Below are 17,063 nucleotides of genomic sequence, written 5' to 3' on the forward strand. Positions count from 1 at the left end.
ACCCTTATCACTATATACTAACTATTACTACTAACTAAGAACTAAACTACAACGATCAGAAATTACACTAAGGGAAGCACTTGCTAGGCAAGCGACCACAGTTCCGACAACTGTCACTAGTGGTAAGAATGAACTGAGGAGGAGCCGGGTCAGCAGGGGCATATATTCAGTGCCATGCAGGCACCACTCCAGGGGGCTCCACTGCTAAGGGAAAACTTTTTGACGACTGTGCGTGCAGCGCACACACACCTAACTGGAGTTTATGTGAGCAATCACTCAAAGAATTGAGATTTTAAAAAGTTTTCAGTTAAATGAGCATTGTTTTAAAGTAAGAGTGTCGATATAAATATTTGTTGTACTAATACATTCCAATACATTTTACTCTCCAGAAAAAGTAGCAATTAAGATTTTGGACAAGACCAAGTTGGACCAGAAGACTCAACGCTTACTGTCCCGTGAAATTTCCAGCATGGAGAAACTGCACCACCCAAACATTATCAGACTTTACGAAGTGGTGGAAACATTGTCAAAACTGCACCTTATGATGGAGTATGCAGGAGGTGGGGAACTCTTTGTTAAAATCAGCACAGAGGGAAAGTTAGCAGAAATGGAAAGTAAATTAATTTTCTCCCAGATTGCATCTGCTGTGAAGCACATGGTAAGTTGTTTTTCTGTAGGCCTAAATTACCCTGCATTACTTTAGCAGACTTCATGTATTTTTGTTTTGTGTTGCACCAAGTGAGAGTAGTGCTAATGAAAGGTTCCTGAAAGGCAGCTCTGGACACTAAAAGTCCCCGTAGAACAGATACCCCCACGTGCAGTGGCAATGTAGACTTCCCCACATCACTGTTCTTCAGCCTTTGTCTAGGGATATTGCTTTTAGGGAGAGACAGTACTGTTGTCTCCATGTCCATTCAACTCTTGGCCTCTCTGTTTAATGCCTAACTATGCTGCCTTTGCGGTGTGTTTTCTGATACTGTCACCTCTTCTTTGGGTATCGGACTGAGAACACAAAACTCATTTCACATAAAGCAACACACCAGTATGACAACTTTCCTTACTCTTGTGCAGCACTCTCATCCACATGTGAAGTCATAACCTAGGTGTTACATCTGTAAACACACTGAATGAGACAGTCTATATCATGCCAACTATTGGAACCCAGAATTAGCATGTTAGAGCAGGTTTCTGTTTTTGTAGGTAATGGAAGTGCTACAATGGGGAGGGAGAACGCAGCAGATGAGAGGGAACAGCATAATGGCACCTGTTAGCACTGCTGTAGTTTTAGAATAAATCAGGGTCTAAAAAGTGATAATAATCCCATTTAGAAGATGTTCGTGGATCAAATTCAACCCTGGCCTAAACTTCTATAGAAGTCAATGGGCGTTTGGTCTGCTTTTTAATCAAGACTAAAGACTGCTGAGGTATCATCCACAGAAACATTCAAAAAGAGATCAAAGGATGTTCTGTTTGGATACAGGATAGTGCATAAAGGCCAATCACATGCCTTTTGGCATTAAATTCTAATCCCACACAAACACAGTAATAAGATGGAGGTATGGTTAAAAATACTTATCAGTAAAGTAAGGTAAAAAACGTGAAAGATATTGTAATTATTGCAAAAAGAGTGTTATAAACCCCTTAAAAGAAATATGAATATTAGGGTTAGGAAGTTCAGGTGCCTTTAACCGTACAACTATGATTAATGCATGTGTTGTTATGGTGTCAGATTACACTGATTTTTAAAGACACCTTACAGCTTTTTCTCCCCCACCCCCTTGGTGTTAACACAGGGAAAATTTAAGTTCGTTTGGGCACCTTAACTGTGCATTTCCATACTTTTACATCTAGACTTTCCTAGTCCAACTATAGGGAAACAGTGGAGGATCTCAGATCCACTGTGTGTGGTAACTTGGCAAATGTTGACTTTTAAAAATGGCAACTTCTGTATAGCAAAGATAAAGAAAAAAAAAATGAGCTGGAAAAGCCTTCTCATATATACTAATACTTAATTTGCTTTCCTTTTGCTCTACAGCATGATAACAATATCATTCACCGGGACCTGAAGGCAGAAAATGTATTCTATACCAGTAACACCTGTGTGAAGGTGGGAGACTTTGGATTCAGCACAATAAGTAAAAGAGAGGAAACTTTAAACACTTTCTGTGGGTCTCCTCCTTATGCTGCCCCTGAGCTCTTCCGAGATGAAAACTATGTTGGGGTTTACGTGGACATATGGGCACTAGGCATCCTTTTATATTTTATGACAACTGGTACAATGCCATTTCGAGCGGACACAGTAGCCAAACTGAAGAAGTGCATTCTTGATGGGACATATAGCCTGCCCCCATACCTTTCAGACACTTGCCAGAAACTGATCAGAGGAGTTCTTCAGCCAGTCCCAACTGCACGATACTCTATTGAATGTATTATGAAGAACGAATGGATGCAAGGGATACAGTATCCAAAAGCCTTGGACCCATTTAAACTGGATCCAAAGTATTTAGCAGAGACTAGTACCCTCAAAGAGGAAGAAATTGAAGTGAAAAATACCTTGGAAGATTTGGGAATCACAGAAGAACACATTCAAAATAACCGTGGAAGAGATTCTCGAAGCTCAATAACTGGTATCTACCGCATTGTTTTGCACAGAGTGCAGAAGAAAAGAGCCCTGGAGACTGTTCCTATAGTCACACAACCAGAACCCAAAGAGCAGGACTTAAAGAAAGGTCACAGTTCGCACCGTGGTATCAGACATACATCCAAGTTGTGTTCAATTTTATGAATTGTATATAGCAGACTTTACATTCAGTAACTTTAACAAGGGGTTTTATTCATTTCACAGTAAACTTTGATGTTACATTTTTGTAATTTTTAAATAAACCAAAACTGCCTTAAATCTCAAAATGTATTAGTTCATCCAGAGGACTGGTGTGCTCAAACAGACTTGCTTGTGTTTGCACTTTGGCCCACAGACCTCACATGTAAAATGGAAGATATATTAATTGATTAACAAATACAAGTTGTTGAATGGATGTTTTTTAATAATTGAGTAGAATTACTCAATATAGTTGGGCTGATCTTTTAAGACAGCTATTTATAATATGTGGCCACTTGCAGAAATATTACTTTATTAGCCTGATGTTAAGTCACAACAGTACAGGAATCTAAATGACTGCCAATTTGCAATGGACAAAATCTGGTTATTTAAAGAAACTGATTCCTGAACAGCTGTGAATATTTATTTACAAGGAATCTATAACTATTTACTTAAGCTAAGACTAACAGGCATATGTGAGGTATTAAATGTTAGCGCTTCATTTTTAGCTATTCCACCTTGACAGATAAAGAGGCTCTAACCTTTTTTCCCTTTCTCATCATTAGTCCAGGATCAGCTTTTGAAAAATCCAGAAAATTGCTTCTGGTTTGTCTAGGTATTTCTTGCTGTAATGTATCACAAGTTATCCTATATTTAAAGTCAAACCCTAACATGCTCCTCCACTAACTCAAATCAAACATTTTGCACCTTTATTTTAGTACCACTGTGAGAAATGCTGCTACTCCTGGGTACTGACAGCTATGCTGCCATCTACTGGCCTTAGGATGGTTTGATCCTTGTGTGAATTAATAATTAAGGCTACGATTTTGTCATGGACATTTTTAGTAAAAAAAGTCATGGACAGGTCATGGGCAATGAACAAAAATTCACAGAAGCCGTGACCTGTCCTAGACTTTTACTAAAAACATCCCTGACAAAATGGGGAGGCAGGAGGGTCCACCATTCTGCCCCGCTGCATGTAGTGGCAGGGAGCTGTGGCCCCTCACCCCTGCCCAGCGGCTAGGAGCTTGGGGACGGTCAGAGGGCGGCTGGGAGCTGAGGGGGGTCCTTCGCTGTGGCTGGGCGAGAGCGTCCCCCCGCTGGCAGCAGTGGCTGGGCTGCTGCAGGGCCCCAATGTCACGGAGGTTGGAGAAAGTCATGGAATCTGTGACTTCTGCTACCTCTGTGACATACTTATTAATAAGACCATGAATAGGGAGATGAGGTATCAAGAATGCAGAACTACAGCATACCCAGTCCAGCTCCAAATGAAGGCCATGGGCTATTGCTAACAGGACCAGACTCCAAGTTTATCTGGCTTTAGCTTCACTTATAGATTCAACATTAAATGTCCTTGAATAGGGCATTAAGGAAACATACCACAATGCAGTGCTTCAGCAGTAAAGATTAGCACCGAAAGCTGAAACAGTTTGTTTTTGTTTTACTTTTAATGGTCACTGGTATCAAAAATCTACCACCAAATACCACAAACCATACACAAGAGTGGGACAGGGTTGGTTCGTTGTTTGCTTTGGGTTTTTTTTAATATTCTAGTCTCTTGTAATAGTGGTCTCCTTGCTTTATTCACATTGCTATGTCCCCTTTTAAGAGAGTTGCCCTATGCAATCCTTGTGTGTAAGGTAGGAGACAAAGATACCCCTACTTCCACTTAAGTCGGAAGTTCTGGGCTCTGCTCCCCCCTACTATCAACTTAAATACAAACTGTAAGACTGTTTCCCCAATAGTTATACCACTATGAGATGGCACAGTTAAAATGGCTACTTTGACAGCTAGAGGTAAGCCCCTGTTAGGCCAAGTAAAAATTGAAGTTGCACAGCTTCCGTTTGTATTACTAACAGACAACCAGAACTTAAGTTCAAATGCAGCTTTTCCATCTTTACACTGGCCTGGTAGAGTTTTAAATAGCTCTTTTTATACATTAAAAATGAAGTGGGGTGGTTCAATATTCCTTCATTTGCTTTTATGTAGTAAAGAGGAGCTTGGATTTAAAAAAAAGTAACGGGAAACTGACTGCATCGTAGTCATAGATGGGTGCAGAGCAAGGGGGCAGTCAAGAAAAATTAAGCTATCAAGTCTTTCAAAATATTGAAGAAAAGGGGATGGGAATAGAATTGTTGCAGACTACAGCTGCATTAGAAATGGTTTGGGTTTAAAGAACAGGCTGTACATAATATTGAATATACAGTCCTAAAACATGATTCTAAATATTTGTAGGTTAGAGTGTCAGCTAGACAGTCTGATTAATTTTCCTCTTAATATTCCACTATATAACACAAAAGGGAAGCATTTACACCAGAACACCTGCATAGCCTGGGTTCCCTGATCAGTAACCTGTATACTCTCCAGTGTTTGCTGGGTCATTAGATTTGTCCTAATCCATTTAAGAGATGTAGTCCACATCAGTTCAGCACTACACCAACACCGGTTTCAAATATCTCTAAAACTTTATTTACAAAAGCATCTGCTTCAGTGTTAGTGAGGATGGCAAGTTAATTTTTTTGTGCCAGTAGTTCTTGGCCTGTCCGTTGCCAGCAATGGACTTTATTCTGTGATAAATTTGTCTTCTGGCGACAAATTAAGTTGCTCTTATGAAACTAAAAACCCAAACACTTGCAAAGTATCTTCATGCCTCATTTCTCCATCACTTTCTGTAAAAGCACTTAGACCATTCGTCCACATCAGTTCATATTAAATGAAATTTTAGAAAGTTGACTGTACATGTCCAACAAAAAAAAAGTTACCAAATCCTAGTGAGTGACATATGGTGTATTATACAAACACTACGTTACACAAAAATCTGCATTTTGCAACATGTCATTTCTGCAAGTTTATATTAGACAATTAAGCTTTGAAGTGGACAGTAAAATAAAATTAAACAAGAGACTCAGTCCTGTACATTAGAACAATTTAAATATATTTTACAAGTTAGCAAGGCTCTTCATATCTCAGAATGGTCTCCCCACTAGTTTTGGGCATTTAATCCTTGCCTGATGAACAGATTTCAGACTGGAAGGATGGAAAAAGGTTTTTGTGTTTTCCTGCAACAGTCTTGTTATAGAAGTACAAGGGGAGTGTGAAACGAAGCCAATCATGAGTTCAGAGTTAAAAACTGTCATGAAGAAAAATACAGTAAAAGCAAGAGCTAGGAGTCAAGGACGAACTATTATATCTTTTCCCTTTGTGGGCTGTCAGTTTGATAAGCTCCCCATAGTATTTGGAAACTGAAGACTAGAAGTCTGCTCTCTGATCACTCTGACAAAAAAAATTAAAAAAAAAGAGTATTAAACCTAAAGGCCTTTTAAAAGGTGCCAGATTGAAAGAATTATGGAACTAAACCCTTTATTTGACAGATATAGCTTTCTTCCCACTGCCCTGCCAAGAACTGCTCAGTGGAAGGACTATCCAACTTCATTCAGTCCTTGGCCTCTGCTAATGTTGCCAAAACAGTATAGTGGTGGGCTTTAAGGATGTGGATAAAAGTGATGCGATATGGACACTGGGAGTTAGACTGAGACCAAACCTATCTAGTGGTCACAGATTTTTGATCACTTAATACCTATTCCTAACTTATTTTTTTAAGCAGGGAAAGAAATGGGTATATTGTATTTAGAAAACTGACTACTTACTGTCAAGGCACTAGGGACCCCAACATTAAAAATCAAAGTGACTTCAGAAATTGAGAGAGAGAAAATGGCTTTTGGTCAGTTTTTGAGGAGAAGAGGGAACCCGTTCCTCCCTCCTCTGCACCTCCCCCCACCCCCTTTAAAAAAAATTTTACAGCCTATTTTAGAAGGTTTCACTAAAAATTTTGGGAAGTCAAGCAAAATTCCTGTTTTTCTGTGTCCAGTTACCAAGATCTTATAATTGGTACACCCATTCCTGAACCCTTTTTTAAAACAACACGAACATCCAGAGTTATGAAAGCCCACAGAACCTTTGCCTTTTTCTTTTCCAATACATTCATGCTTTAGTGTTATGATACCACATTAAACAAAGCCTCTCAAAGAGTTTAAACAGTTTTCCATGCTCCAATTAGAGTATTTCTGTACAGTGAACCTTAGATAATATTTAATCCCTTTTCCTTTCCCACCACACACCCATTTTGATTAATTTCGCACCTCACAGAGGTATATTAATGCTCTCCATTGGCAACAGAGACAGCAACAGCTTCAGATTCTTTTGTTGCAGGGATTCTTGGCACTTTCTTAGCAGGGCTTGGGATAAGCTGAGGAGGAAAAAAAAAAAGTTTTAGGAAACACAAGTTTCCAGTTCCAGTTTTACTCTTAGATTGTATTGCTTCTTCCTAGACTCCCAACATTATCTCCCAGACAAAATTCATGCTACACTAGTTAGAAAGTTTGGTTTTAGGAATTCATGTCTGATTGGATGTTTCTGCAGTCTTGGTTTATATACAAACTGACTCCGTCTCTCTTGCACCAAAACTTACATTCTGCATTTTTTTTTAAATGTATATCTTTAATTTTTTGGCTCTTATTTTACCTTTTTTTAAACAAATTAGATGGAAAGAACTTGTCATCCCCGGGTCCTCCTTTTACAGGGGGTTTGAATAGCACCACCATATAGAAATAATAGATGTAAATAGCAAAACTAACAAAAATATAAAATATTCACCTCATGAACTATGCTTGAATGGACAACATCTGCTCCTGCTTCTAAAGGCCCATCACCCAGCACTGGACGTCGAGCATAAGTTCTTCTGTGTTTTTCATCCACTCGCATTAGATACCACGTTCCCTCAAAGAGATCATTCACTGAACACTGTGGAATGTAGTTGGCTATGAGGAAACCAGTAAAATACTGTTACCTGATTGTTGATGGTTAATGTTTATTGTAACATTCTCTGCCCCTTTCCAAATTGCAACAATAGCAGAAGAGCAAGTGTACTAATACCAAAGTCTAGCCTTCACTTCAGCTCAAATTGTGCCATGAATACTTAACTACTGCAGTGCTTGATTGAAATTATGTAAAAACTAGAAAGATGTGAAAGCCCCGGACTTCGACCCTTACCTGAATTCATGGATTTGATAACAATATCAGGAATTTACTTTGTTAAGCATATTGTAATTTACTTTATATGAAAATGCCTTTACCCAAGTGATGCGTTTCCTGTCTAATCTTCATGTTTTCAGCAAAGACATCCGGTGCAATACACTTTCTTGAGTCAAGTCTTGTTTTCAGATCAGATAGGCTAGCAGTTATTTTATCCAGAGAAGAACCTGGAACACACAAGACCTCCACTAAGTCAATGTTATCATCATACGTAAATGTCAATGCACTAATATTTCAAGAGGACTTTTGTACAAACTGGAAGACTATAGTTGTATTTTAATATGTAATTTCCATGATCTCTGGGACTCAAGATTACATTATTATAGCTTTAGTCATAAGTGACAAAAAGTTACAAAGCTATCCTTTTGGGAGTTAGAACATGGTGAGACAGCATCTTGAAATTTAGTCTTTTTCCAAGGGTACAGAAATACTTCCATCACTATTAGCCAGTCTGTTGCATGTCTGCTTATACTAATGTTTTACTGTAGCCAACTTTTCAGGTGAGCTGTTCAAATGAGAAATGTTATAGTTAAATTAACTTACCTGGTGTGGCATCCTGTGTAACTCTAATGGAGTAGAGTGTAGCAGCAAAACCAGAGCCATAGGAGAACACACCAATTCTTTGTCCTGCTAGCTGCTGTGGGGAGTACCTGTACATCAAGCAACAGTTAAGAAGAATTAAGAGAACTATGCTTAAGTGCCAATTTTAAATAACCAAGTGTGATATTTAGCTTCCAGGAAGAAGCCTGCTAAGACCAAAGTTGATTGGATCAGTGCAGCTCACATCTCAACTACAAGCCCCAGTTCCTATACATAAAACAAGTAACACAAAGAGTGCTCCTCGCTTCTTGTTTTTTCACTTCTCATGGTGAGGCATCTACACATTGCATCGCCTGTATGCGTCTCAGGAAAGGGGTCTTCTCACTTTCCAGTTGGGAAGTGCCACATACATCTACAGCACTATATAATGACCTAGAAAACAACATTTAGGATTCTGCAGTGCAGCTACCCTCAAACTACTTTAAATGGAATGGGGTTAAATAATGTCCAGAACATTACAATCCTCAGGTTATTTGCTTTTTCCATGCCTAAAGCGTATCACCACCTCTAAGAAAACTGGAGAGCCCAGGTTGAGAGAAAGTTGATGCTAAAGAGTGGACTTGCTAGAGTTCCCTTTGGTGCTGTCACAGTCTCAGTGGCTGCACCACAGCTGATGTAGCTGGAACTGTCTGCAAAGAAACAAAAGAAATTGCTCTTTGGGTATGCTTGTTTTGGTGGGGAAGAGAAGGTGTCTTGATTTCTCTCCTCTTAACTTGTTTGGAGGGTGGGAGAGGGGTGTGCTAGTAAATGAGAAATTTAGTCAGTGACTAATTAGTTTGGATAGTAGGGAAGCAGCTATTTCTGGATGCAACTCATGAAAGATGGGCGGATGAAGTATGTGAGACAAGAGTAAATACAAATTAGTTACCGGCGTAGGCTGGTTTCACATTACTAAGTATGCATGCAGAATCATTTGAGCTGCAACCAGCCTCTAGTAATCATCTAATCAACCCTGCCATAACCTATGGCAGGTTAAGAAAGGCTTCTGATCCCTAATCCAGCAACCATGTGTGTGTGTTAAGACTGCAACCAGGTGGGGTGGTTGTTTATTTGTTTTGTTTTTTACAAAGATCTAAAATGTTGTTTTGCTAATCCAAGGCATAGATACTTGATGCACCTATGTTTATTCACCATCAACTGTTAGTATGCGGTCTTGCACAAGACAGCTATCAGGAAAACCCCTTCCCTGGAATGCGTACAGTCTGCTTTCCCACTTCCTTTGCATGACTAATGTATTTAGAGCACTTTGCTAAACTTATGTTTGGGTTTTAAAAAACAAAACAAAAAAGAGATTGCTACCTGAACTTCATCCAAGGGAAAAGATTTTTTGAGGCTAGTTTGTTTTGGTTACAGTAAGCCTGTTGGGAAAAAGTTACGTTTCTAGAGCTTTTCTAGAGTTAACAGGTCAAGTCACAACTTCTTATTTTTCTGGCTTTATACTTACTGTGCTAGAAGAGAAGCAAGGCAGCCATAGACTGAAGGGGTGTACATGTTTCCATTTTGACTGGATACAAGTAAAGAAGCTTTGGTTTTCTGATTAAAGAGTTCAGCACTAGCTTTCATAAAGGCCTTCTCCACATCTCTGTCAAAGTAGGTATCCTCCAGTTTTACATCCCTATTTAAAAAATAATGAGGTTTAGAAACTGCTGCTACTCACTAAAACAGCTGAAAGGGAGAAGCATATAGGATGCATAGCACATTTTAGATTCCCTTCTTCCTTAGACTAATTAAGTGATAGTAGCAGTTCTCACCTAAAAGCTTCCAAGCCACTATAGATACCATTTTCTGTTTTAGAGTTCTGGTCACTAAGAAAGTCATTCAACAACAGTCGAGCCACAGATTTCTGTACAAGTTTACAGTATGGAGAATGGAAGATCATGAAGCCAAAGTCATTCAAGGTAAACTCTCTGTCACTTCCTTCTGGAAAAGGCAAAAAAAGGCACAGGAAGTTGTAACAATGCATGTACAATTGCTCAAATTAGCCACTTTTTTTAAAAAAGCAAGCTATAGTATGGCAGCATCCAGGAGATTACTGTAAAATCTAGCCTTGTGCTTCTAGTAACTTGCCAGCAATCAGTTATTTGCATTTCAAAATACAAGGTAATTTCTGGCAATCAAAGAATCTCTTCAGATAACAATTGGCAAGTTGTGCCTGTATCATAAATTGATGACGTATGACTGGGGTGCTACATAAAAAAAGCAGAACAGTATTTTGGCACATTGGTTAGATTTAGTAGTGGCAGGAGGTAGTTATTTATCTCCAAAACAGTGTTGCTCAATAAATATGAAACAAAACGCTTATATTTATTCTGTATAATTGTTGAACAATTTAATATAAATCTCAGTGTCACAGGATTAAGGGACCATTAAAAAAGCACATACACACTCACATCCCGCTAGGCAAGGTACACTGGAGGTATAAGCTAGCCAAAGTCCTGGTGACAATGTTGCTTCCCTGAGGTTTATTTAATATTTCCTTAGGCTGGATATGCGGTTGTACAGATACTGAATTCTCATTATGTGCTCTGGCAAATTGAATTTTAGATTGCCACCAATGCATGTAAACATTTTTCAGTAATACATACCTTTTTGCCACTGAGCACGGATTTTGTTGCGGTAGACAAAATAGCAGCGATCTAATGCACTGAGGTAGCACTGAATAGATAGTTTACCATCAACTATAGGATATTCAGATACCATATCTGGCTTATAAAAGTCATAGGCATGTTGCATATGGGTCCCACGCAGTCCTATTTTAAAAAAAAAAATTGCTTAAGAAAATCACTTTATAAGTCACCCCAGGTTAGTGGCATACAGGTAAGATTTGGTGCTGGCCAGACAGCTTAGTTCTCTCACATCCATGGTGGTTTGACATACAGCTCCAGATCTCCCACTACCCAGGTGAGAGTGGAAGTGCTGGCAAATCACCAGGATAGATTCACAAAAGGATTTAGGTGCCTTAGTTCCAGTATCAGGCCCCAGTGTGATTCACAAAACTTTCACCTCAGCTGCTGCCAAACCCTCTAGATGTCTAAACTCACTTAGGGCCTGAATTTGTGTAGTAAAAGTTCCCTAGGTGCCTATGTTTCTGTTTGAGCATGTGAACTGCAGCCCACTCTAGACATCTTGACACCTAAGCCCCAGTGCGATTAATGAACTGGGGGGAAAATAGGCATTTCTCCACTTAACTACCCTGTGGGGCCCAACTCAGCAGGTGTCCTCAGATCTCACCTACCACATCAGGCCCCTATAAGCAGGCATACACCAAACAGGCATTGAGGATAGGGGATGACCTCCCTCATGACTTTTAGCCCAGTTAGGGTACTCACCTGGGTTGTCCCACCTCCACCAGAAGGGGAGAAAAGGGATTTGAATGTGGATCTGGTCCCGCTCAGGTGAGCTCCCTAACCACCGGGCTATTCTGATGTACAACTCCCTCAGTCTCTCCTACTGAAGGTATTCCACGGAGGATAAATAATTAGAATAATTGCTGTAGAGGGACTGGATGCTGGGTCTATCACCCCTCAGGGTCTATCACCAGGCTACAGAGTCATTCTTATACTTAGCTGTTCTCTCTGGCCCAATGACTCTTATTTATCCAAACAGGAGAGACTGAGGGAGGCCCACATCAGAATATCCCAAAATGCAGGAGGTTAGGGCACTCACCTGAGAGGTGAAAGATCCCTGTTCAAATCTCTTCTCCCACGCAGGTGGAGGGGACTTCAACTGGGGGAAAGTCTCCACACTCCAGGTGTGTACCTAGACCGCTGGGCTAAGAATCATAGGACTAGAAGGGACCTCGAAAGGTCATCTAATCCAGTCCCTTGCAATCAGGGTAGGACTAAGTATTATCTAGAGACCACCCCTGACAGGTGTTTGTCTAACCTCCTCTTAAAAATCTCCAGTGATGGAGATTCCACAACCTCCCTAGGCAATTTATTCTAGTGCTTAACCACCCTGACAGTCAGGAAGTTTTTCCTAACGTCGAACCTAAACCTCCCTTGCTGCAATTTAAGCCCATTGCTTCTTGTCCTATCTTCAGAAGTTAAGAAAAACAATTCCTCTCCCTCCTCCTTGTAACAACCTTTTATGTACTTGAAACCTGTTATGTCCCTTCTGTCTTCTCTTTTCCAGACTAAAGAAACCCAGTTTTTTCTAATCTTCCCTCACAGGTCATGTTTTCTAGACCTTTAATCATTTTTGTTGCTCTTCTCAGGCCAATTTGTTCACGTTTCCTGAAATGTGGTGCCCAAAACTGGACATAATACTCCAGTTGAGGCCTAATCAACACAGAGTAGAGCAGAAAAATTACTTTTCATGTCTTGCTTACCACACTTCTGCTACTACATCCCAGAATGAGGTTTCCTTTTTTTACAAGTGTTACACTGTTGACTCATATTTAGCTTGTGGTCCATTAGGACTCCCAGATCGCTTTCCGCAGCACTCCTTCCTAGGCAATCATTTCCCATTTTGTATGTGTGCAACTGAATGTTCCTTCGTAAGTAGAATACTTTGCATTTGTCCTTATTGAATTTCATCCTGTTTACTTCAGACCATTTCTCCAGTTTGTCCAAAGGTGCCTAACCCAGGCTTTGTTAATCCCAGTAATTTTCTAGGCTCCTAGAAGTTGGGTGCGCAGATGCTCAGCGTCACTATGCTTACATTCCTTCGTGAATCTACCCTATCCTGCCTGTAACAAGTCAATTTTCATCATTTGACAGCGCCCCCTCCCCTTGAGAAAACTGCACTAACAGGCACTAGACTAGACAATGCATCCCTTGTATTTCCACTGGTGAAAATCTGAAGGAAGGCAGGCAGTAACTCCTACTCTACCCGCAGGTGAATCCCGCCAGAAGCAGCAACAGGTCAGTCTAGACCAACAAGATAGAAGTTAATCTGGCTCCCTGGAGGCCTGGAATGATAGTAACTACAGTACAGGACATCCTGGAGATGAGGGTGTTCTGCAGGCCCCATATATGGTATTCGTTTTAAAATCTTTCCACGAGACTCACCTCTCTCAAAAATTAAAGGAGCATTTGGACCAATTAACATAGCAACAGCACCAGCTCCACCGGTTGGCCTGGCATTTCCAGTGGCATACACAGCTATGTCTCCAGCAACAACAAGCGCATAACGACCTGGAAAAGATAAGTAATAACTATGGAAAGAAGTCCCTGGGAAACTTTATTTTTAGCTTGCAAATGTTTAGTTTTTCAGTTTACAGGAAGAGATGGTTACAGGATTGTGCGAGCTGACAATCTAATCAGCTGACACTTCTCCAAATTTATTTCCGCCTTTTATTTTCATTCCTTGGAGCATTCCAGATTTCCAAGAAAAGATCAGCGATAAGTAGGTGTCTCAGAATCACTTTGTAAAGCATTCTAATTTCACATCTCCACAAGGTGTAACCTAGACGTGTAAGCCATCTTGAAAGAATACATTTTCTGTCTAGTACAGGGGCAGGCAAACTTTTTGACCTGAAGGCCACATCGGGTTTTGGAAATTGTATGGAGGGCCGGTTAGGGGAGGCTGCGCCCCTGCCCCCTATCCACCCCCCTTGCTTCTCGCCCCCTCCCAGGACCCCTTCCCCATCCACCCCACCCCCCACTCCCTGCCCCCTGACCGCCCCATCCAATGCCCCCTCCTTCCTGACTGCCCCCCCGACCCCTTCCCCATCCACCCCCACCCGTTTCCCGCCCTCTGACTACCCCAACCCCCCCACATCCCCCCCCCCGACCACCCTGCCCCCTTACTGTGCAGCGCATAGCACCGGTGGCTGGCAGTGCTACACCCACGCTGCCCAGAGTGTTGCCCGGCTACGCAGAGCATTGCACTGGTGTAGTGTAGTAAATTGCTCTCCGTAACTGCTACCAGTAGCACATTCCTATGTGAAGCAGTTTAATACACTACACTCGCAGCATGGCGTGCTGAGGCTGCGGGGTAGGGGCTGAGGGCTAGCCTCCCTGGCCAGGAGCTCAGGGTCCAGGCAAGAGGGTCCCACAGGCTGTAGTTTGCCCACCTCAGATTTCCTGGGAAATATGCCAGACCAATCTCAAGTCCAGTGTCTGTTTTACTTAGCATTTTTTAACTACAGAAAAGGAAATCTTATAAAGTATGTTTAAAAAGCTTAGTATCCAAGCACAAAGTTATGTGCTTGGTATTTAAGGTGGTTACTAGGAAGACTACTGGACAAAGATGTAAGATGTAGCTTTCAAACAGACACCAAACTTACCATCCCAAGAACTGGACTCAACCCAGTTAACAGCATTAAAGATAGCAGCAGTGCCTCCATAGCATGCATTTGTTGTGTCAATCCCTTCTACATCTGTATTACCAGAATCCTCAAAGAGCTGCATCAGGACAGTCTTTACAGATTTTGACTTGTCAATGATTGTCTCTGTTCCAACTTCTAATCTCCCAATGCAATCATAGGAGAGACTGTTCCTCTCCATAAGCTTCTGTACCACAGTCAAGCAGAGTGAGTTGATATCCTCTCTATCTGAGCAGAATCCCATCTTCGATTGACCCAAGCCAATGGTGTACTTCCCAGCATCCACACCATCAAATGTTTCCAATTCTGTCTGGTCAACATACTGAGAAGGAAAATAGATCTCCAAGGCAACAATTCCCACATCTTTTGGCCAACAGGCTTCAGCATTCACAGGAAGAGACCCAGGCATTGTTGTAGAGCTTGGAGGAGGAGAAACAAAAAAACAAACAACACACACCAAAGCTTATTTGGAAACATTCACTTTAATAAGTAATTGTGCAGTAGACTTCTAATTTCCTACAAACTCCTTGAAAAACTATTTCCCACATATTCTATCCAATGCTATTTGCTATGGCATGTCCTACCTGCTCATACCAATATGGAGTACTCATCTTCATTAGAGGTGCACTTCACAAACATGCTTAACTCCCCAATAGATATTATCTTTTTTTTTTTTAAAGTGTAACTAATTTTAAATGTAAGGGGAAAAAAAAAATCAATGTTTCTATTTATGTACTGCTATTTATTTATTTTCTTCCCATTTTATTAGTGGATGCTTTGTACTTATTTCTTTGATTTTGTAATTGTCAGTAGAATTTCTGGTTTAACACCACTAAGAATTTTCATAATTATTAAAAATACAAATTTCGTCCCTGAGGATGCAAACACTTATGCATATTAATAAGACCACTGAAGTCAACTGGATGATTCATGCAAGGATGAGTCTACCAACAGAAGGTGGGTACCAAGTAGAGGTCTGCCAGATAACATTCACTTCTGAGTCATGGAAGCAGAAACTGGCTTTTCCTTTCCAGATTTATCTAATATTCAGGAAGGGAATCTAGCATCTGCCTTCCAGATTTGAACACCCTCAAAATTCAGGAGCGCTCAAGTTCAATTCAATGCTACTTCATTTCTCCGAAATCAAATACACTTATCCACTGTAATTTGCTGTAGAAAAATTAGGATAAAATTGAGCAACAAATGCTGGCATCTTCCCAGTGCTAACTAGGGCTGGAATTGCTATTTTCAACAGCCATTATAATTTTTTTTAGTTTTGTTTAAAAAGAAGACAGTAATATTGCATTGGCAAATTCCCCACAGAAACAAAGAGTGGAATAAAAGAACAACAAAGACACCTCAACTTTTCCTCATTTATGTAGGGCAGTTTTATAATATGGATCCAGATATCCTCCAATCACACAAGCTGAAAATGGTTCCGCTTTACTGCAGTTTTGTAACCATGCGGGAACTAGTCCGGTCCGTGTTCTGTGCACAACCAAAATTCCTGCTGAATTCAGAAGTACTTTGCTTTTGTGACTGTACTACCTGATATTTTCAGCCCTTGTAAGCTAAGTAGGTTTACATTTAGTAATTGGGTGGGAATCCTCTCAGAAAAAGTTAGGTGTAGGAGGCATTACTTATTCACTTGGTAATGTGAGACTTAAGATAAATCTGTGGGGAGTTTCCCCTGATCACTATGAAAGTTCTACTCACTGTGAACAATGGTAAACCCACATGGGTGTACAGCTCAATGAGAAAAACTAGGGGCTGAGGAAACTGTGTATGGCAACGCATATAGTCATGCGGAGGTATCTGACCAAAATGAAAAATGTCTCTGAGATTCAGTACCGGGTATACTATGGCACCAATGGCACTGCCATACCAGGCCCACACTCGGAGCCCACAATGACGACATGGGGGCGCACAAATATGTTTGACATCGGAGCCCACAGAAGGTTAGTCCAGCTCTGCCCATAGGGCAACTACTACATGTAGAAATTTTTGAAGTCAAATCTAGGTTAAGTAAACATGATACAGAATGTAATGATGCCAGCACTCTAATTTGTCTACTCAGGAGCAGAAATCCTTTCAGTTAGTCACCTCCTGAAGAATGCAAATCAGGGGATCTTTGCAGTACTGATGCCACCTTTATTGTTGAAAGTGTTTCCCTGTTAAATTAATAAAACAAAATAGTGCGCTGCAGTGACAATAGGTGCCAACATTTAATCTGCCTCCTCTATAAAAGCCCCACTATTAATAAATAATTCATACCTAGCTCTT

At 40.6% G+C, this 17,063-nt stretch overlaps 2 protein-coding genes across 7 annotated transcripts in view; one reads left to right on the forward strand and one right to left on the reverse strand.

Annotated features, from left to right (window-relative positions):
- The window catches only part of NIM1K (NIM1 serine/threonine protein kinase), an 83,541-nt gene extending 80,642 nt beyond the window's left edge, over nucleotides 1-2,899 (forward strand). For all 3 annotated transcript variants that reach the window (XM_075128455.1, XM_075128454.1, XM_048851687.2), the window contains 2 exons: nucleotides 390-658; nucleotides 2,036-2,899. In XM_075128455.1, the coding sequence (XP_074984556.1) occupies nucleotides 390-658; nucleotides 2,036-2,785 (1,019 nt within the window). In that variant the 3' untranslated portion in view covers nucleotides 2,786-2,899. The remainder of the gene's footprint in view (nucleotides 1-389; nucleotides 659-2,035) is intronic.
- The window catches only part of HMGCS1 (3-hydroxy-3-methylglutaryl-CoA synthase 1), a 30,950-nt gene that overhangs the window by 4,868 nt on the left and 9,019 nt on the right, over nucleotides 1-17,063 (reverse strand). For 3 of the 4 annotated variants that reach the window (XM_048851680.2, XM_048851679.2, XM_048851676.2), the window contains exons 2-10: nucleotides 14,742-15,199; nucleotides 13,522-13,647; nucleotides 11,095-11,259; nucleotides 10,261-10,429; nucleotides 9,954-10,124; nucleotides 8,453-8,559; nucleotides 7,951-8,076; nucleotides 7,472-7,635; nucleotides 2,813-7,064 (exon numbers count right to left, since the gene is read on the reverse strand). In XM_048851680.2, coding sequence (XP_048707637.1) covers nucleotides 6,972-7,064; nucleotides 7,472-7,635; nucleotides 7,951-8,076; nucleotides 8,453-8,559; nucleotides 9,954-10,124; nucleotides 10,261-10,429; nucleotides 11,095-11,259; nucleotides 13,522-13,647; nucleotides 14,742-15,189 — 1,569 coding nt within the window. In that variant the 5' untranslated portion in view covers nucleotides 15,190-15,199 and the 3' untranslated portion in view covers nucleotides 2,813-6,971. Of the gene's footprint in view, nucleotides 1-2,812; nucleotides 7,065-7,471; nucleotides 7,636-7,950; nucleotides 8,077-8,452; nucleotides 8,560-9,953; nucleotides 10,125-10,260; nucleotides 10,430-11,094; nucleotides 11,260-13,521; nucleotides 13,648-14,741; nucleotides 15,200-17,063 lie in introns of those variants that run through there. The other variant, XM_048851677.2, reaches the window with a different exon arrangement.

This window comes from Caretta caretta, chromosome 5, assembly GCF_965140235.1.
Source record: "Caretta caretta isolate rCarCar2 chromosome 5, rCarCar1.hap1, whole genome shotgun sequence".
NCBI lineage: Eukaryota > Metazoa > Chordata > Testudines > Cheloniidae > Caretta > Caretta caretta.